This window comes from Anolis sagrei, chromosome 2 (genome assembly GCF_037176765.1).
Source record: "Anolis sagrei isolate rAnoSag1 chromosome 2, rAnoSag1.mat, whole genome shotgun sequence".
Lineage (NCBI taxonomy): Eukaryota > Metazoa > Chordata > Lepidosauria > Squamata > Dactyloidae > Anolis > Anolis sagrei.
In genome coordinates, this window is record NC_090022.1 from 131,176,646 (window position 1) to 131,198,082 (window position 21,437).

At 42.6% G+C, this 21,437-nt stretch overlaps 1 protein-coding gene across 3 annotated transcripts in view; it reads right to left on the reverse strand.

Moving 5' to 3' along the window:
• The window catches only part of AATK (apoptosis associated tyrosine kinase), a 90,437-nt gene extending 79,067 nt beyond the window's left edge, over positions 1–11,370 (reverse strand). For 2 of the 3 annotated variants that reach the window (XM_060764286.2, XM_060764284.2), the window contains exon 1: positions 10,917–11,103. In XM_060764286.2, coding sequence (XP_060620269.2) covers positions 10,917–11,004 — 88 coding nt within the window. In that variant the 5' untranslated portion in view covers positions 11,005–11,103. Of the gene's footprint in view, positions 1–10,916; positions 11,104–11,202 lie in introns of those variants that run through there. The other variant, XM_060764287.2, reaches the window with a different exon arrangement.
• Between the last annotated feature and the right edge of the window lie 10,067 nt (positions 11,371–21,437).

The window sequence follows — 21,437 nt, forward strand, 5'->3', positions numbered from 1 at the left end:
TTTATGAAGGGGGCCAAGGTGATCAAAACCAAGCTGGTACAAATAGAAAAAACTTCTTATCTACTCATATCTCCTTTTCCAGGAGATAACTAATCTAGCATCTTCTGGTGAAAACTGGTTTCACACATGCATTATGGAGCTCCTTATGAGCTAATTTTAGTAAGGCCTACATCCCCAGGAACAAATTATACAGAAGCGAATGCTAACAATTCCTCAGCTTAAGTGAAACAGAAAGGGGTTGGATGTAGGCTGAGGATTTCTCGTGTATCCTTCATTGTTCAAAAATTAAGAGAATCGCATTTCAAATGGACTTCATAAACCTCCTGCCATTAAAACAATGTGATCTAGAATCTGGGTTGTTTTCAGTTTTCCAGGCTATGTGGCCATGTCCCAGAAGCATTCTCTCCTGACATTTCACCTACATCTATGGCAGGCATCCTCAGAGGCTGTGAAGTCTGACTACCTCTGAAGATGCCTGTCATAGATGCAAGTGAAACATCAGGAGGGAATGTTTTTGGAACACGGTCATGCAGCCAGAAAAACTCACAACAACCCAGTGATTCCGGCCATGAAAGCCTTTGACAATACATTGATCTAGAATCGACTGTCCCCATCTGGAACCACATACATTCTCCAGCAGCATCAATTCAAAGACCACCATTGGTTGGGTACGAACAAAAGCCCTCACCACAACATTCTGCCAGCTGCTAAATTCCTGAATGCTATTGATCTTATGCGTAAATTAACAAGACTCACTTACAAATTAAGTCACGGACATTATTAAGCTAGTTTCTTGAAATACCTTGTTAAATAGGACAAAATGTGCATAGGATCTGGTTCAGTAACATTTGTATAGTCCTACTTTAGACTTACACCAGTCTTTAGGGAATCGTCTGGGATGTATTTTTAATAAAAGAGGATGTATTGCACAAAGACAAAAAACAGAGAGAGATGACCCATGCGGATCATTTGCTCAGTGGAAAGAAGTTTGGTTAAATTGGGCGGATCTAGCATTTAAATCATGATCAGCATTTTCAGGTCTTCCCATTTAAACCACTAAGTTTATTAGAACAGTATTTTACTGTTTGTAGTCTTTCTTTTAAGAACAAAAATGTTGTGTTGGCATCGAATTGTGCCTTTTGTAAGCCGCTCTGAGTCCCCCCTTGGGGGTTGTGAAGGGCGGGGTAGAAATGCGCGAAATAAATAAATAAATAAAATACCCTAATTACCAACTGGTTGATACTTTAAGCTAATTACATAAACCCATTATTATAAAACCATGAAATTAACTTCTTTACCCATTTTAATTAGATAGCATAACTTTTAACAATATTAGGGAAGCGGTTCTAGAAATGAGAACAATTCATTGAAACATTGTTTCATCATAGCTTTTATACTGAAACACTCAGGCAACCAATAAACCCTTTTAATTTCCAGATACCATGATATTAATTACATCCCAAGCTAACAAACTGATCAACCAGAATAAACATTTTCTACCATCATGGCAAGCATATGCCATCTCAAATCTATATGATTTGTTTGCAGGATTATATATTAAAGATAAATTTACATAATCCTGATCTAGCTTTCAGGATACACTATCACCCGCATATCCACATGTGATACATTCGTGGATTTTGTGTGGATACATGAAACTGCAGAAGATTATAGTGAACTCGGTTGAAGTGAAGGACTTCTTGCCCAAGAAGACCACAGAGAGGACATTTTGTTGGATCTGGATACATAAAACTGCAAATAGTAGTACCACAGACATGGGGGTCATGATGTATATTAAGTTTACACTAATGAAGATTCCTATAGGAAAAGTTTGTGCTTAAAAAATGGGTGGCAATCCTTCATGACACCAACTCATCTTCTAAGTGTGGCATTCAGTGGATTTCCATTTTCAGTCTGTCTCCTTTAAAGAGCAAATCCATTGGAACAGTCCTGCAATCGTTTGATAGGCTCAATGGGACTCTTGTCTTTAAAGTGACTAGAAATAAGAAGAAGACGATTTCTCCCACTTTCCCCCTCTTGTGGGATGAGGTGCCTTGTTGTTTGCACCAATACATCTATGCCTAAGAGCCACAGGTAAAGAGAGCAGGTTATGTTCAGTAACAACCTGATATCATCTTGTTCAGCACAGCAATCTAATATCACTTTCTAAAGTCAATATTACTTTTTAAGGACAAAGTTGTTATTGATTTTATAACCTGAGGCTAATATTGACATATTACTACATTAATATGCCAATAATATATACAATTGCAGTTCTATAATTGCTCAAAACTAACCATTGCGTTTTAAGTAATTGTTTGGGCTGTGTTCCTTCTTGTTTCACAGATACATCATTGGATAGGAACATTATTTTTAGCTAGTTGCATATGCACACAGCACTACCACAGCTATATGTTTGTATGTAAAATTATGTGCATGCAGAAGACAAGTTACTCAATTTCATTAATTCCACGGTGGAGATGCAACCCTTGTTTATATCTGGGTTGTTTTTTTTTTTAAAAAAGGATTATAATGGACAAATACAAATTAAGGCTGTGGAACTCAGGTTTCCAATTTTATTTCAGGCTGGCATGGAGTAGGCCTTGCTCCTTTCCTTCACTTCTTCCTTGGATGTGCAATATTAGACATGTTCTGGCTGCCTTTTTATATTGGAGGAAGAAAAACCAACTTCTACTCTTCTGACTCCATTCTTAACAGAGATGCCTTCAGTAATATACAAGTGAGCAGCAGGAGAGCCTTTAATGCATGCTTTTGTAGTTTGGCTCATGGCTGGATGACGGTTGCCCGAACTCCTGTCCTTACAAACAAATAATGCCCTATCCCAAGTGTAGGCAAGTGGTGTCAATGCATATATTCTGGACCATAGCTTCCATAATTCCTTATTACATGCCACACCAGGTGTGGTTTATGGCAATCATCATTCTAGACATCTGGAAGGCATCAGGTTGCTTACATCTACTATTTCAAAATAAACTCTATAAGCTGCCACCTATATAGTGTTATTGTGCCATTGCTTAATGTTATTCTGTACCAATTTGGAAAAGGTAAGTGAAACAGTTGTGAGAACAGAATAGAAAACGAACAGGATTAAGACACTCCAGGGACTGACAATTTCAGAAAATTCCCAGAAAGCCAAGTATCGGATATCAACACTGACTAGTAAGAAATAAAAGCAAACTTTTAACCCCACCCCCACTGCCAAAATTGTATACTCTTGAATTAAGATGACCAACCTAGGGCACTAAATCCAACATCAGTACACATTTTTTCGGTCACTCAGTTTTGGAATACCATGACATATCTGTCCCCCTCTCTAGTTATTTGTTTCAGACCTCCTCTAACAAAACCAAATGCACTCCCCCCAATTCTTCCGAATGTGATATCATACTGTCTGGCTCCAGGCTTTTTAGAAACTGGGCCAGCTTGTTTTCTGATGCCTGATAAACTTGTGCTAGCTGACCTAGAATTGCAGCACATGTTAAAGCATTCACAAGGCAAACTTACATGGAGATCACCACCACAAGGCAAAAGCAAGATTTCCATAGCTGCCATCTCCTGCTCTTCCTCCTTGCCTGGGAAGGAGTGTGATGGCCAGAACCAACTACCTCCAGCTGCTTAGGGGCTGTGGGAACACCTTAAGCAATTATTAACCCCTTCTGACACTGAGACCAAAAGTCTGTTTGTTTTGCTACATTCCATTAGTTCGGCTGTCTTCTGCAGCCTGGGAGCTGAGCTAGAAGTGTGATTTCAAAGGAGTTGTTAATGTTTATCCCTTGATCGTTAAGTTTTACTTATTTTCTGAATACCTTCCTTGTTTGTAATATTGGCAGCTGCATTTCTATTTTGGGGTCTTTCTTTTGGGGGAGGACAAATTTATTAAAAAAAGGAAAGAAAAAGATAAACTTACCTGTAATTTAGAGTAAAACTCCTCAAAATGCTCCCCAAAAGCATTTTGCCTCTCAAAAGGAACAGACAAAAGCAAGCAGGAACAATGTCATCAGCTGTTACACTGTTTGACAACTGGAACCTTGTTTTGGGCGTGTTATACCCCAAACTAACAGAGGTCAGGTAACATTGTTCCTTGTAATGTTGTGCAAAGGGACTAACATCCAGGGCCCCACATGGATACCAAAATCTGTGGATGTTCAAGCCCCAGTATATACAATGGCACAGTAAAATGTCATCCCATTTATAAAACTGCAAACTCAAGCTTTTTGTGTGTATTTAAAAAAACATTGTCAATATGTGGATGGTTGAATTTGTAGGTGCAGAATCCATGGATATAGAAAGCCAACTGTACTTCCAAGCTCAGGCTATGAGTTAAGAAGTCCTCCTAGAAACATCAACTATGTACTCAATAGGTGTCCTTAGGCAAGCTACTGTCTTCCAGCCATAATTCTTTATAAGGAATCAGGCCCATAGCCAGGATTTTGTTTCGGGGGGGGGGGGGTGAGTCTGAGTGAAAGAGGGTCTACCCTAGCAAACCTTCTGTATCGTTACCCCAATACCCCCATGCATATGGGATATATTGAACATGGTGATCAGATCATGATATGAATAAACATAACAGTTTAAGTAAGGCCTCGCGGACCACCATCAGAATTTGGGGGGGGGGATGAAGCCCCCAAGCCCCCCCCCCCCCCGCTACATGCCTGTAAGGAATAGTCTCAGTCATGGCACATGTAGGACAAAGTTATAGGGAATCAGCTACAAACACAAGCAACAACACTTCCCTAAAACCACCATCTCTGTATCTCAGAAGAAAAGACCAACATTATTGCAACATAGAATCTGCTTCAAAGCTTCAGTCCTAAAAAGTCAACTAATCTAATGCCTTGTCATTTTGGCACATCAGTCCAAACACCGAGCAATTGCTTCCTCCACTACTGCCTCCCAATCAGTTTCCTAATCTTAATACAATGTGTTGTGATCAGAGAGAAGCCACATCAAACAGCAAACATCTCTGAGTTACTCAAGCGGAGCAATCCAATCATACAGGACACGTGAAAAAGAAAAAGAAGAGAAAAAGAGAAAGGGGGGAATCATTAACTTTTCTGAAGATGATATATGGCTGAGTCTACATTGCAGAATTAACACAGTTCGACACCACTTGAACTGCCATGGCTGAATGCAGTGGAATCCTGGGATCTGTAGTTGAAGAGGTACTCTTTGGCAGAGAAGGCTTCAGACCTTGTAAAACTACATCTCTCACGATTCCATAGATTTAAGCCAAGTGATATCAAACGACATTAATTATTACTTAATTTTTGTTTATCTGTTATAATTTTAATTTGTTATAGTTGTGAATTTTCTTTTGGGATTTGGGGGGTTATTTATTTCTCTTGTTGGTGTATTCTAGCATTGATTATTTGCCATTTTTTGTTGGAAACTGCCCTGAGTCTCTTTGAGGAGATAGAGCGGTATATAAATAAAGTATTATTATTATTATTATTATTATTATTATTATTATTATTATTATTATTAATTCTAAGATGAACCCTAAGACAAGGTATTTAATGGTTTTTTGTATGGGTTTTATACTGTTGTGCTAAATGTTTTAATTGTATTTTCTGACTGTTGTGGCATCAAATTGCTGCCAATTTGTAAGCCGCCTTGAGTCGCCTTTGGGCTGAGAAAGGCGGGATAAAAATACCGTAAATAAATAAATAAATTCTTCAATCCCAATAAGGCAACTGGTCAACACCCACATAATGGGTATAACCTATTCATCACATGGATATAACTCATCTGTCACATTTCCCTATGTAAAATTTCATTAAATAATAATAATAATAATCTGTGGCCCAGATGATTCATTGGAACTTATGTCACAAGTATCACCTGCCAGCAGTAAAGAATTGGTGGGATCATAAACCCGCAAAGGTCATGGAAAATGAACATGCAAAAATACTGTGGGACTTTCGAATCCAGACTGACAAAGTTTTGGAACACAATACACCGGACATCACGATTGTGGAAAAGAAAAAAAGTCTGGATTATTGATGTCGCCATACCAGGTGACAGTCGCATTGAAGAAAAACAACAGGTAAAACTCAGCCGCTATCAGGACCTCAAAATCGAACTGCAAAGGCTCTGGCATAAACCAGTACAGGTGGTCCCAGTGGTCATCGGCGCACTGAGTGCCATGCCAAAAGATCTCAGCCAGCATTTGGAAACAATAAACATCGACAAAATCATGATCTGTCAACTGCAAAAGGCCACCTTACTTGGATCTGCACGCATCATTCGAAAATACATCACACAGTCTTAGACGCTTGGGAAGTGTTCGACTTGTGATTTTGTGATATGAAATCCAGCATATAGATCTTGTTTGCCATGACATACTGTGCTTTTGTGTCAATAACAATAACAATAACAATAACAATAACAATAATAACTTTATTTGTATCCCATCATCATCTCCCTGAAGGGACTTGGTGCAGCTCACAAAAGCACTCAATGGTACAACATGCATACATAGCAATAAGACAATAACAAAATTAATTGACAGCTAAAATACATAGAAATAAAGAGAAATATACATGTCATCCCATTCCCCACCTCACCCATGTTGGACTAAAAGTAAACTCCTGTGCTGACAAAGTGATATACGGTACATCTCATGGCACTGGTTCAAATTTGTCCAAAACTGATAATACAATCGATACCAGAATGCATGAGAGACAATACAGGTGAGCTGCCCATTAGTGTGTGGCTAATGTAAAAGCAACCTGATCAGTTGTGTTTATGCAGAACGAGCTTGGCCCATTATCATTTTTGATAATTAATATATGGTTATTGTTGCTGCTGCTACTATTGTGTGCCTTTAAGTCATTTCCATTTCGGTGACGCTAAGGTAACATAACCTGGCAGTTTCCAAACATTATCTCTTTAGAGGAGGTTTGCCTTTGCCTTTCTCTTAGGCTGAGAGTGTATGATTTGCCCAAGGTCAAGTCACTAGTGGGTAAGAATGGCTGAGTGGAGATTTGAACTCTAGTCACCTTCTAACACCCAAATCACTGTACCATGCTGGCTGTACGAAACTATTTTTTGTAATATATTATTGTTTCCAGACAAAAAACAATCAGGACCAGCTAATCACCTCCCAACAAAGGATTACCCCAGGCAGGAAGCAGCCAAGTTTTGAAGCTGCAAGGCTATTAAATGCTAATCAAGGTGATCAGTTGCAACATTCACACTTGCCTCATATAAGAGTTCTTTCTCCCACCCTGGACATTCCACAGATATGTAAACCCCACTTGCCTAGTTTCCAACAAACCTCACAAACTCTGAGGATGCTTGCCATAGAGGTGGGTGAAACATCAGGAGAGAATGCTTCTGGAACATGGCAGTACAGCCCGGAAAACTCACAGCAACCCAGTATTTTTTATAAAGATTGAAAACATTCTGGATAACTTCTTTGAGTTCTGTTTCATAACTGGAGTTGTTGTGAGTTTTTGGGTTGTATGGCCATGTTCCAGAAGCATTCTCTCCTGACGTTTTACCTGCATAACTGGTGAAACAGTTCCATAACTGTTGCCCTTTTCTCTTCAACCCACACTTTATAATACATGCTTTATATTATATGCTTTAATCTATCTTCCCTAGTATTTCTCTACATCTTTCCTTGTACTTTTTCATAATGAAGATCTTCTTTGCTACATCTATGGCTATTACTATTATTTTCTGAGTTTATCATTTCTTAAGTCAAGCATTCAGATTTTTTGCGGTGTTGTGGTTTAAATGTTGGGCTATAACTCTCGATCCTAGCTCAACCATGGAAATCCACTGGATGACCTTGGGCAAGTCACATCCTCTCAATCTCAGAAGAAGGCAAAGACAAACTTTCTTTCAACAAACCTTGACAAGAAAATCCCATGTTAGGACCTTTGTAGGGTTGCCATAGGCTGGAAATGACTTCATGGCTCTAAAGATGAAACATGAAGACACTGTTCCTTTCTGTATTTTGTATTCCTTCCCAAACACTGTATGGAAATATTTACTATTATTCAGGAGGCACCACAGCCAGTTTGTTCAAGATGCTATCCACAAACTATGCTAGGTTTTTTCCCCTTCAGATCAAGTGGCTAATCCTGTAGAGCAGGCCTGGGCAAACTTTGGCCCTCCAGGTGTTTTGAACTTCAACTCCCACAATTCCTAACAGCCTACTGGCTGTTAGGAATTGTGAGAGTTGAATTCCAAAACAACTGGAGGGCTGAAGTTTGCCCAGGCCTGCTATTGAGGCATACAATGGTAATTTTAATCCTGTGTACATTCCTTTGCATTCATAACCATGAAATGTCTATGTTGTTTTTAGGAAGGGGACTGTGTTAAAGAAAGTAAGGGCGATTTTTACAAATATATGGGAGATGGAAGTGAAAATATGCTGATTTCCTTCCCTCTCTCCTTCTGTGTGTGCCAGACTGATAGAATGCATTTCAGACCATGCCCTGCTACAGCAACACACATAAATAGGGAAAAGCCTTTCTTTGGGCAGCCACAGATCTAATACAAAAGCATCAAAATAGGCACTTACATAACCATAACTCCCTCATGCCTGAGAGTTCTCAGAGGCCTCAACTGTAATTCAGCTAGTTACCACTTCGCTGCCCTTTGCTGAAGACTGAATGGAGCAAAGGAAAGGATCAGAGCAGCCAGAGGAAAACAAATAAATGTTTTTACCAAGAAGAAAAGGTTTCTTTTAAATAATATCTTCTCTCCTGAACACTATTGTGTTCATTTTGAGAAATGTCAGCCCATCACTGGACCTAAGGTATTACCTCGGGCCTTTTAGATTTAACTGCAGTGGAATCTGGAAAATTGAGCCCAAATCCTTTTTATCAAGTCAAATCATGACAGGTGCTTCCTGCTCCCAAGAAAACTGATTAAACATCACAAAAATGGCATTAGGTATTAAAGACAAGGGCAAGTTTCATTCATAACTCTTCGATAGCAAGTGCAGATATATAAACAAGGCATAAGAGATGCCCCGGGGGGGGGGGGGGGTCAGAAAAGCAAGAAGCCGTTTTCACAGTAACATGAACAAGCAGGATAGAAGGTGTGCAATAATGCCAGGAATGAACTGAGAAGACAACACAATGGTCAGGTTTCTGCCTTTTAGGATTTCTGAAAGGGAAGAAGACCCAGAGAAACCTGATACTAGAAAATGTTGAAATCTTTCTGAGGCCCCTTCCACACAGCTGAATAAAACTCCACATTTTCTGCTTTGAACTTGAATATATGGCAGTGTGGATTCTGATAACCCAGTTCAGACGATATGGGATTTTTCTGCCTTGATATTCTGGGGGCCCTTCTACACAGCCCTATATCACAGCATATCACACAATATCTGCTTTGAACTGGGCTATCTGAGTCCACACTCAGATAATGTGGGATTTTCCACCTTGATATGCTGGGATATAGGGCTGTGTGGAAGGGTCTTGGGTTATATGACCATGTGGAAGGGCCCTGACGGACCACATTTCTACTTTCTACAATCTATTGCCCCACCTCAAGGGCTAGCAATCCCCCAAACCAGAGGTTTAGCTAAGGCCAAGTCACTCACCCACCACAAAGGGACCTTAATTCAGACTCACGCCACCCCTGAGAAAGGCCCAGCACCAGGCAAATGGCACTGTTGTTTGGCCTCACTCAATGCCACCTTCTCAAAAATGCAGAGTGAAGGCCCACTGCGAGAGCAATGTGCTGTGATGACACAATGCCACACTCCTTTGGCAATCCCAGGCACCTTTCCAGGTGGGAAGAATGAGCCCAAGCCACCAAAACCGTCTCTTGCTTGGCCACATCTTATTTCCACTTAAGTGACTGACCACCATGAACAATCTACATGCTAGACAATGCTTCAAAGAAAGGTGCACACAAACAACCCTGTTTCTGCATCTCCATTATCATGTGCCCAAGAACCTCTTTCACAAACATCCTGCCTGGGCAGGGAGGCACAGGGTGATGTAACTTTGCAGAGAGTGTTTCTTCCGTGGAGGTCATACTAAAATCACTAACCATGGACCAATACAATGTGTAAGTGTTAGAGACAGTTGGTTGGCTTGAAAGCAACCAGCAATGGTCCCATAATTTGGAGCATATTTTTAAAAAATCAAGTAAATGTCTTAAGGATTTGGGCAGAAGAGCGAGCAACGGATGGTTGTCAGCAAGAAGAGAGACCCAATCGGCCCCAAGGCTGCATCTACACTGTAGAATTAATACAATGGCTCAATGCTATGCCATCTTTGGTGATGTAGTTTTACCAGGACTTTTGCATTCATCGCTGAAGTGTGCTGGTGCCTCATCAAAGGACACATTCTAGGATTGTTTACCACTGAGCTCATCAAGTCTACAGTTTAGACCAGTGGTTCTCAACCTGTGGTTTGTGGACCACCAGTGGTCCGTAAGAACTAAAATATGGTCTGCGGCCTCACCATTACAACACAGTTGCAATGAGAGTGACTGGTCTCGCGAAACCCTCTTATAATGCTGCCAAGGCTTATTAAATATTGTTTTCTGTGGGCGAGCAGATGGCAACGACTGGATGGCATATGTTCTGTATCAGAAGCTAGAGCTGATGTGGTCTATCCAATGCAACATTCTGAATCAGCACCCCAAATAACCAAACCAAATCTAAAGTTGACCAAAAACTGGTTTGCAACCCTTTTGGTATTAATGTTGGAGAGTGGTCCCAGGTCAAAGAAAAGGTTGGGAGCCACTGGTTTAGATGCACCCAAACTCTTTTGGGGGTGGAGGAATAGCTTAGGCGGGAAACAAGGAAAGGCAAACCAAAGACCAGAAGAGAGGGAGGGAGGAGCAGAAGGGGGAAACAACCTTGGGTGTTTGGGAAGGAGAAGGATGGGCCCCAAAGCGACAGAAAGAAAGCCACTTACCGGGGTCGAAGTGCGAACTGAAGGCAAAGCTGGGGTTGAAAAAGGAAGCCGACATGACAAGCGCCAGGAGGTGGGCCCCCATCCCCATGGCCAAGGCAGGCGAGTGGGGGGGGGGGGTGGAGGAAGGGGGTGCGGAGGAGAGAGGGAGGAGGAGGAGGAGGTGTGAGGGACCCCAAAGAAAGCGGGGGGGGGAGGCGGGGGAGAGAAGGGGAGGAGGGGCTGCTAGGCGGGCGAGGCGGCGGAGGGCGCGTGCGAAGGGCAGCCCAGGCGCGCGCGACGCCCCAACCTGCCGCGGGGCCACATGGAAGGAGGGCCCGGGGCCCGCGCGCGCTCCCTCGCGGTCTGTCCTTCTGTCCGTCCGTCTGCCTGCCTGTCTGTCTCCTTGGCCGGGCAGGGGCTTCAGTGGCGGCGCAGCTCCTCCTCTTCCTCCATCTCAGGCTCCCGGCGCCTCTCCTTCAGGTAGGATTGGGGAGCGGATCGCCTCTTCCATGGGAAGATGAAGCTGGGCGGCACACAAATCGCCAGGGCTCCGGAGGATCCAAGGAAGGGATGTCTCTCTCTGTGTGTGCGTGTGTGTGTGTCTGGGAGAAAGGGTGCTATTCTCACATGCAATGAAAGAAAAGAAGAAAAACGAACCCCGGGGGTTCGGAGGGAATTGCACCAGAGTCGGCGCCTTCTTCCATTGGGAAAAAAAAGAGAGAGAGAGAGAGAGATGCGCCCACAGCTTTGCACCAAAACAAGAGCCTCTGGGGCAGTGCGGCAGAGAAAGACCCAGCCCGCGAGGAAGGAAGGAAGGCAGCGACGCAGGGAGAAGGGCTGCCCGGATGGGCTGCAGAAGCGGCACCGAGGCGAGGGAGTCAGCGGCTGAAGCAAGGAAGGAGCTGTTCCGGTGCTGACCCGCGGAGAAGCGGCAACGGCAGCATCGCCATCTTGCTCCGGATCGGCCCTCCCCCCCTCCTTCCTCCCCTCCTCCCCTCCTTCCCTCCCTCCCCCCGACACTGCAGCAAGCGCCCTCGCCCCGCCACGCGATGCGATGCCATGCGCGCGGACACGCGGGCACGTGCGCGCCAGGAGCCCCCGCGCACCCCCCCCCCCGGGGACCGCATCCCTCGCCATCCGCTCTGCGACCCCCCGTGTGTCTCCGAAACATAGGGATTGAAGACACCTGCTTGGAGGTGTTTGGCAGGCGCACACCCTGCCCATACCAAGCCATGGGACCCCGTCACATCCCACACAGAGGGATCCTTTCCCCATCTAGGTTGCTTTCCAGACCAACGGGGTGCCACCATGCAGGCGCTGAGTTCTACTCCAAACACACCTTGAAGCCACCAGCTAGCAGATGTTTAGCACATGTGTATACATGATGAGCCATGGGACCCCAAAGAAAGCGGGGGGGGGGGGAGAAGGGTTAACCCTAACCCTAACCCTAACCCTAACCCTAACCCTTTCCTATTTGATAGACCAGTGGTGTTGTGTCATGATGTGGGCGCTGAGTTCTATTCCAAAATACAAGCAGTCCCCAAGTTACAAATATCCCTTGGAAGGAAAATTCACTGTGCCCTCATCACACTAGAGAAAAAAATCCACTTAAAATCTGGTTTCTTCCTCCTGCAGAATTCTGGTATTTGTAGTTTAGGGAGGAGCCTTTAACAGCCTCCCTAAACTACAAACCCCAGAATTCTGTAGGAGGCAGAAACCGGATTTTAAGTGGATTTTTTCTCTAGTGTGACAAGAGTTATCATGGGAAAAGGGGGCTTCGTTGTACCTTTAGCACCAATCCTTGTTTCTATAACAAGCCCATTTTTTTCAAAATTCAATTCTCACAGGGACAGAAAGTGAGGTAAAATTTCCTGAACACCAGCACAGATAGCAAGACAAATACCAAAGGAGTGTTAACCCTTCCCTATGCTACCCAAGGCATACATTCATCTCTGTGTTTGTGTTTGCATGTATATGTGTGTATATGTATATAGAAAAGGTAAAAGTTTCCCCTGACATTAAGTCCAGTTGTGTCCAACTCTGGGAGTTGGTGTTCATCCCTATTTCTAAGCCAAAGAGTCAGCATTGTCCGTAGATGCCTCCAAGGTCATGTGGCCAGCATGACTGCATGACGCACCGCTATCTTCCCACAGAAGCAGTACCCATTGATCTACTTTTGCATGTTTTCAAACTGCTAGGTTGGCACAAGCTGGGGCTAACAGTGGGAGCTCATCCCACTTCCCAGATTCGAACCACCAACATTTCAGTTAGCAAGTTCAGCAGCTCAGCGGTTTAACCTACTGTGCCACCAGGGGGGCTATATATATATGGAGTTACACTTAAAAATGTACCTCTTCCAACTTACATACAAATTCAGCTTAAGAACAAACCTACGGAACCTATCTTGTTCCTAACTTGGGGACTGCCTGTTTATGGAATCCTCCAACTTGCAGTTGTTTGGCACACAGGCATGACGTAGAAGGTCATGAGAGCCTTTCACTCCATGCAGAGATATCCCTTCCCTATCTGGAAATTATAGACCAGTCGCATGCCATAATGCAAGTGCTGTGTTCTGCTCCAAAATATGTGGAAGCTGCCACATTGGAGATGTTTGGCACCTACATATGCCTGGTGGCATCATGTGCACATCTTTCTTGTATATATAACACATCATTCTGGCAGACTTTTCAGGCTGGAATTGCTTACAAGCACGCAAGAAAAACCAATCCATGTTAATTGCCTAGAAGACTTCTACATCACCCAATGCATTCAGAGGTCCGGGGATCACGAAGATTATGAGCAAAAGGTTTGATAATAGTATCACAGCAGTTAGTGTCTTTTGATATTACAGATGATTTAGGAAATGTTTGCAAGAGCCAAAGGCCCCTGATCTCTTGGCCTAGGAAGTTGTGGGAATTCCCCTCCAAAATGCATATATGGAACCCACCGGTTTAGAGATGTTTGGCACATACACCTGGCTGCATCATACACACTTTCACCCGTTGTGGATGTAAAACCTCTGTGCAAATTGCATTGCTCATCTCTTGAGATGGAAGTATGGAAGACAAGTTAGAGAACCACTGCAAGAGCCAAGGACCCCGATTCCTGCAAACCAAATCATGAACTCCTTGCTTTAATCCACTTTACATGCGAAACGTGCTCATACACTGTCATCTTTGAGGCAGGTATGTCTCTGTTTTATTTTTTGGTTGAAAAAAAAGGGAAGACAAAGACAGTACTAATGCATCCAGGAGCCATAAGCAATCTCATTTTCCATACATTGAACGTGAGGTATGGACATGAAATTGATTCACTGGACATGATAGACCAAACTCCAGGGACTAGCCTCCCACATTCACAGACTTACAGTCCTCTTCACTCCTTACCATTGGCGATGCAAGCTGGGAGGTTGTGGGAATTATATCCCCAAATATGTTGAAGCCACCAGCTTGAAGATATTTTGCACATATGCATGATGTATGAAGCCATAGAACCCTTCCCAGTTACACCCAATTATTGCCCCATATCCTATGCTTTGTCACATCAGGTAAGCACAGCACTTGCAGATACAGGAATATTATTACAGTTCTGTTATTCCACTTTGATACCCACAACTGCCTTCTATGGAGATCTGGCATCTGCAGTTCAGTCAGAGGCACCAAAGAAGCTTGGAGCCCCTGATGGCACAATGGGCTAAACCCTTGTGCCAGCAGGACTGAAGACCGACAGGTCAGAGTTTTGCATCCGGGGAGAGTGTGAATTAGCTCCCTCTGTCAGCTCCAGCTCCCCATGTAGGGGCATGAGAGAAGCCTCCCACAAGGATGGTAAAAGATCAAAACATCCGGGTGTCCCCTAGGCAATGTCCTTGCAGATGGTCAGTTCTCTTACACCAGAAGCAACTTGTAGTTTCTCAAGTTGCTCCTGACACCAAAAAAAGAAAGAAAGAAAGAAAGAAAGAAAGAAAGAAAAGAAAAACACCCAACAACAACAAAGAAGCTGCCCAGCTAGGAACTGTAAATGCCCTTCCCTCAATTGCCAATCTATGGATTGAATAGGAAAGAACCATGACATTAAAATTGAATAATAATGCTGAGGGAGCCAGAGTCATGTGGTAGTTTGAGTGTTGGACTGGAACAATGAAAGACAAGGATTTGAAACCCTACCTTAGCTATGGAGATCTACTGGATCTCTTTGGGCAAGTCACATTTTTCCCAGGCTCAAAGAATGGCAAAAGCAAACCCACTGTGAACAACCCCTATGATAAGATTGCTATGAGCCAGAATTGACTTGAAGGCACACAACAACAAATAGTCCTCGGACTCTTCAGCTCAAATAGACCCCTCAGTAATGTGACCAATTATTATTTTCCCCCTCGTATAAACATTTTTTTCAGGAAGAAATATCTGCAAATAAATTGCCATGTATAGATTATGACACATCTTTGTATTTCAGCGCCAGTACAAACTGTGCTGTACCAACCTGCAGCCAAATATACTCCTGTGTGATGTCACTTGGAAGCAAGCTGCACGTTTTCTGATGCAGGAAATGCATATGTTGGTTGAGCCTGCCCTATACATCAAATCACTGGGCAGAGATTAACATTAACACAATGGAAGTCAGCCACTCAAAACCCACTGCACCCAGGGTGGGTGGGGGTGGGGTGGAACAGGGACAAAAACCTACCAAAAATGCATGAAATCCAAACATGCTGGCTACAAACCCATAATTCCTTGAATAACCGCTAATACCAACTAGTCAGACTGTTGAAAGGGGATGTAGAAGGAGGAGGAGGAGGAGGAGGAGGAGGAGGAGGAGGAGGAGGAGGAGGAGGACTTTATTATTCTACCCCATCTCCATCTCCCCAAGGGAACTCGGGGAGGCTTACATGGGGCCAAGCCCAGGCAACATACAATTAAAAGCAGGACAATAACAAATTACAATTTAAAATAGCATAAAACAGCATAACAATAATAAACAAGCATCAAGCAACAACAAACTAATTTTGGAGGGGGGGGGGAGGTCGATATGCGAGCTGATTAAAGGGTAAGTGGTTACACAATACAGTTCATAGTTTGGCAGCAGTGGAGCAGTGGGGAGAAGAGGCATGCAAGACATCTCAGAACAGCTCTCTCCTTTCTCTGTCCTACCCATATGCAGACCTTTTAAAGGGGAACTGGAGCAAATGAGGGAGGCTTCATAGAAAGGGGCACATCAGTCTTAATATTGCTGCATTGTTGCAAAATTATTTCTTTCAGGATCCCAGAACATGAGCTCCACAAATATTATGGAAAAGCAGGCAGCAATAGGGACTTTCAGATTAGCATTCTGTCCTTAGTGTCTTAAAACTTAAAACTTAGTGTCTTAAAACTGGGGATTATATGGTATCACAGAAATTGCCTATTTACTTTGCCATCCTGCCCCATTCAGGTTCCTTTTTTTCCAGAAGGCTGTCCATATCTGTGTATTTGAAGTGCCTCACGCATGCATCTTACATGCTAGAAGTATAGTCTACATTCAACCCAGTTTGTGGGACTTCTGCCAAATCCAAGAACCCTTCAGTGGGTGGGAAACAGGTACATTTTTATATATGTATTCAGTTGCAAATATTCAATTTCAGTGATGTTCTGAGCTGAGCCAATTCTTTTTCCCTCAGAAACAAACACACATGTAAAATGTAGCAAATCATGCTTTAATCAGCTCTGTTGCTCGTAGCTACTTTGCATTGAGAGTTCAAAATGAATTTGCAATTTTGAAAAGAGTGAAAAACGAGGTAGAGGCAAAAATAACTGGTGAGGAAAGCCTACCCCTCCTCCAGACTCCTGCATTCCCACCAATCAGCTTATACAACCTCGACTCGAGAGTGCCACCAGAAATAGAGAGAACAAGTGTGCTGCTGAACGGTTGCCTGTGGAAAAAAATAGCTCCAGGTGACTCACTTGAACAAGCTTATCCATACACTGCAGGAACGAGCAAGGAAAACATCCATGCATGAGATCTGACGTACTGTTAAGAAATGAACAATATTGTGTTTAAAATTATTATTTCCTAGCCCTTGATATAAATACATGATAATATGTTCCCTTCTTTTCCTCCCGCTCTCACAGAGGTCTCATGCTCAGTTTCCCATCTACTCTTTCATTCTCTTTCCAATGTCCTCTGAGAAATTACTTTTCTAAGAATCAGCTTCTAGGACATCTCTCCCATCATCTCTTCTTGCCATCTTCAGCTCAAGGCTTAAATAATGCCTTAAGGCAGCAATGCACAATCTTTTTCAGCCCCGCAGGATGATATGATATACTGGCTCAAGAGTTGAGGGCTGCAAACAAGCACACAAGCACAGCATGCACAAATGCCAATGACTCTCCTTAGCTAGATGGGAACAAAAGACTATATCAACCTCCTCTGTCCAAGCAACATATACAAAGTTGTTGTAGGTTTTTCGGGTTATATGGCCATGTTCTATAAGCATTCTCTCCTGACGTTGCGCCTGCATTTTCAGGCTACATATATAGCCTGAAAAACCTACAACAACAAGCATTCTCTCCTGATGTTTCACCTGCATCAATGGCAGGCATACTCAGAGGTTGTGAGACTTCACAACCTCTGAGGATGCCTGCCATAGATGCAGGTGAAACGTCAGGAGAGAATTCTTATAGAACATGGCCATATAGCCTGAAAAACCTACAACAACCCAGTGATTCAGGCCATATTCTGCATGGCTTAACAAAAGCACAGTCTGCCTCAGTACAATGTGGACCTTATTAAAGACACCAACACCTTACAAACAGGGGTAGCAGGACATAATGAAAAATAAATCAGGTGCAGTGCGTGCTGTGAACTATAGGAAACTAGCAAATCCAGTTATGAGTTTCAAACTCTCCAGCCTATATGGTAGAGCTTTCCAAATATTTCATGCTGGTGACATGCATTCTAGCCATGAATCATTTCGTGACACATTAATTCAATTTTACTAGCAAACTGAAGGTTAAACCAACCCCTTATAAAATATATGGACACACACATACATTGTAATAAGGAAATGTACGGGAACACAACATGTCTCATGACAATCTTTTATTCTATATTTTAAAAAAGATATTTGATGTATTGTTTATTTTATATAGACCCAGAGATTTCCCATTATGTTCATGTGACACACTGACACACGCCAAAGCCGACACACTAACATGTTACAACATACAGTTTGGGACACTCTGCTATATGGCCTGAATATGATCTGTATGCTCTGGCATATATGTTCTGGGAAGGGTATTGTTCATAAACACCTATTTGAATCTGAGACAATCAGATGATCTCAGGGCCCTTCCACATAGCCCTATAGCTCAGAATATCAAGGCAGAAAATCCCACAGTGTGGACTCAGATAACCCAGTTCAAAGCAGATTTTGTGGGATTTTCTGCCTGAATATTCTTGGAATTAGGGCTGTGTGGAAAGGCCTTCAGTATTTTAGGAACCCAGGAAGCTGCCTTATATTGAGTTCATTGCCATTTCTAGCCAGAGTTTCAAGCAGGTTTCTTCCCTCGCCCCATTTGGTGATGCCTAGCATAACCTGGTAGGCTCTCATCCAAGTACTAACCCAGCCTGGCTCTATGAGGTTTCTGAAAGAGATCAGGGTGATATATGGCACTGTGGGCCTTGTCACTGAATACTTATTTTGAAACAACTACTCTATCTCTACTGTGTCTGCTACCTAACACACACTTGGTTGTTGACGTACTACTAGTTACATACAGTTCTGTATCTGTAGCATTGTTAAATACTCATACAGTTCTGCAGTGATATCTGAAGGCCTGCATGTCACAGAGACAATGAAGTGGCTCTAGGTTTTAGCCTAAACTTTCAGTGTGATATTGAAGGTGATGAGCCCTCTCACTTGAATAATTTTAGCATCTACACTGTAAAAATAACACAATTTGACACCCCTATAACTGCCATGGCTCAATATTATAGAATCCTTGGAACTGCGGTTTGCTAGGGCAAAAGCACCCTTTGGCAGAGAGACACAACAACCTTGTAAAACTACAAATCCCAAGATTCTATAACATTGAAACACGGCAAGGTTAAAGTGGTATCAATCTGTATTGATTCTACAATTTAGATGCATACCTAGATAAACTCTTTAAAATCTCAACTAAAATAATTATTGCCGTTGTCAGTGTTTATTTATATAGTACTATTGATGTACTTCACAAGTAAAACAACACAAAACTGTGATTTCTGATAAATGCATACAATCCTCACCCCTCTCAGCTCACGCTTTGCTCTGCTCTGCACCTACCTTCTGGCTAGATTGAATGTTCGTCATCCTGTCTCACTAGGTAAGTGAGAAGGAATAATCTCTTCACTTCACCTTGATTTGGAAACAGGCCCTGTAGCTATGATTTCTGTTTTACTTTCCAAGCAGGAAAATTAGTTTGCTCTGCATGAGAGAGAGAAAGAAAAGCAGTGAGTATCTGTAGTCAGCATGTAATGCAGAACACTGAATGACATAACTAGGGGCCATTCCCAGGTCTCAGTTTTTGGCTCAGAAACATCAGGGCCTGGGATGATCCTGAACTAGCAACCCCAACCAAAACCCAAAATAGTTTGACTGCCCTGTTAACGTAAGATCCAATACCCACCTTTGCAGTTCTCTTTAGGAGGGAATGAAGAAGGAAAGCATTCCTCATCTTAACAAGGCATTTCTGAAGTCTTCTCTATTTCACAAGAAAGATGAAAAGGTAGTGGTGCTTGTGGTACAAAAATAGAAGAGGTACCATGACAGGTACCAGAACAAAAACTACCTATTCCCTATGGTTTAGAAGGGTCAACAATATTAATCAATCACTGGTTATAATCAAGGTCTATAAAGGAAGTATCACTGATCCTTGCTTGCCATAAACATCTGATTAGCCCACAACTACATTATATCATAATGAATAAATAATAACAGTAAGTTGAATCCGGGTCAAAGCGAGGCTGTTAAGATAGGAATATCTAATACAGTATCACAGTATCACAAACAGGATTCACAAAATGCCCAGAATGTTTAGGTTGATGTAGTTTTTTTAGGCAATATGGACATGTTCTAAAAGCATTCTCTCCTGATGTTTGGCCTGTATCTATGGCAGCTATCCTCAGAGGTTGTGAGTTCTGAGGATGCCTGACATAGATGCAGGTGAAACGTCAGGAGAGAATGCTTCTAGAACATAGCCATATAGCCCAAAAAGCCTAGAACAACAAAGTGATTCAGGCCATGAAAGCTTTCGACAATGATGTTTGTTTATTTATAGACAGTATTTTCAGATGGAAACAAGGATCAACAGATAGAACATTTGTTGTTGCTGCTGTGAGCCTTCAAGTTGCTTCTGACCTTTGGCGACCCTAAGGCAGACCTGTCACAAATTTTTCCTGGCAATAAGTATGCCATTGCCTTCCTCTAAAGATGAGAAAATGTGACTTGGCCAAGGTCATCCAGTGGACCTCATGACTGAATGGAGATTCAAATCTTTGTTTCCAGAGTTATAGTCCCATATTCAAACCACTACACCTCAGTGGCTCCATACAAAACATATACTTAAGTGCAAAAGAAGCACCCTTGCTTCAGCTTCTCAAGACCCCAAAGGCATCATATTCCATCTGATTTGGGGAGCTAAGCAGGGTCAGTCCTGGTTAGTACTTACATGGGAGATCCTTGCCTAAGAAAACACGATGAAATGGGAGTCAGCATAAGTGAACAGGCAACTTGAAGGCACACACAAACATACACACAAAATCATATAAATGTGTGGAATGAGGCCAGGCTCAGGCTGAACCTACCACGCCATATTGAATCTGACCCCCCTCTATCTCTGCCTTCCTTATGCAATGATTTGCTGGTGGCTTTAAAAGACTGCTTTGTTATACTGCAGAGATCACATTTTACTGCCTCTCTGTTCTCTCTCACATACCCTTTGAGCACATACATTCATGGCCATTCAGCATCATTTTCTCATTGCGTAAAGGTTAATATCCTTTTCCTAGATGACATGTTGTTGAAATACCTGACAAATCTAAGCGCAGAGAGCTGTGTTGTTTGAATTGGATCCAAAGTCTCCCTGATCACAACTCCTCCTTTCTACCTATCTATTTGTAATCCCATGCATTTAACTCAGAAATAAATCCCACTTTTTTCAACAGGGCTTACTTTTAAAAATGCCTAGGTTTACATCCTTACAGTGCAATTAGTTTCCTTTTCTCCCGTCCCCTTTTCCTAGGCTGGGATTTCTAGGGCCAAAGTGTTTTTGCAAAGAATTAACTGGAAGACTGGGAAAGTGGGGTGCTGAAAGGAGCTGGTGGATGCTATACGTTTTTGACAGCACAAAATCAACACTTTTAAAAAAAATGAACAGAAGATTCTTTCCAAGGTTGAGTTTTGGAAATACCTTGCATACAAAGAATGGGGTGTATAATTAGGTCGGGATGGCTGCGAGAGATGGCAGAGGAGACAAAGCTTTCCACCCACCCAATGCACATAAGCAATAGGCACAAACAGCCCTTCCA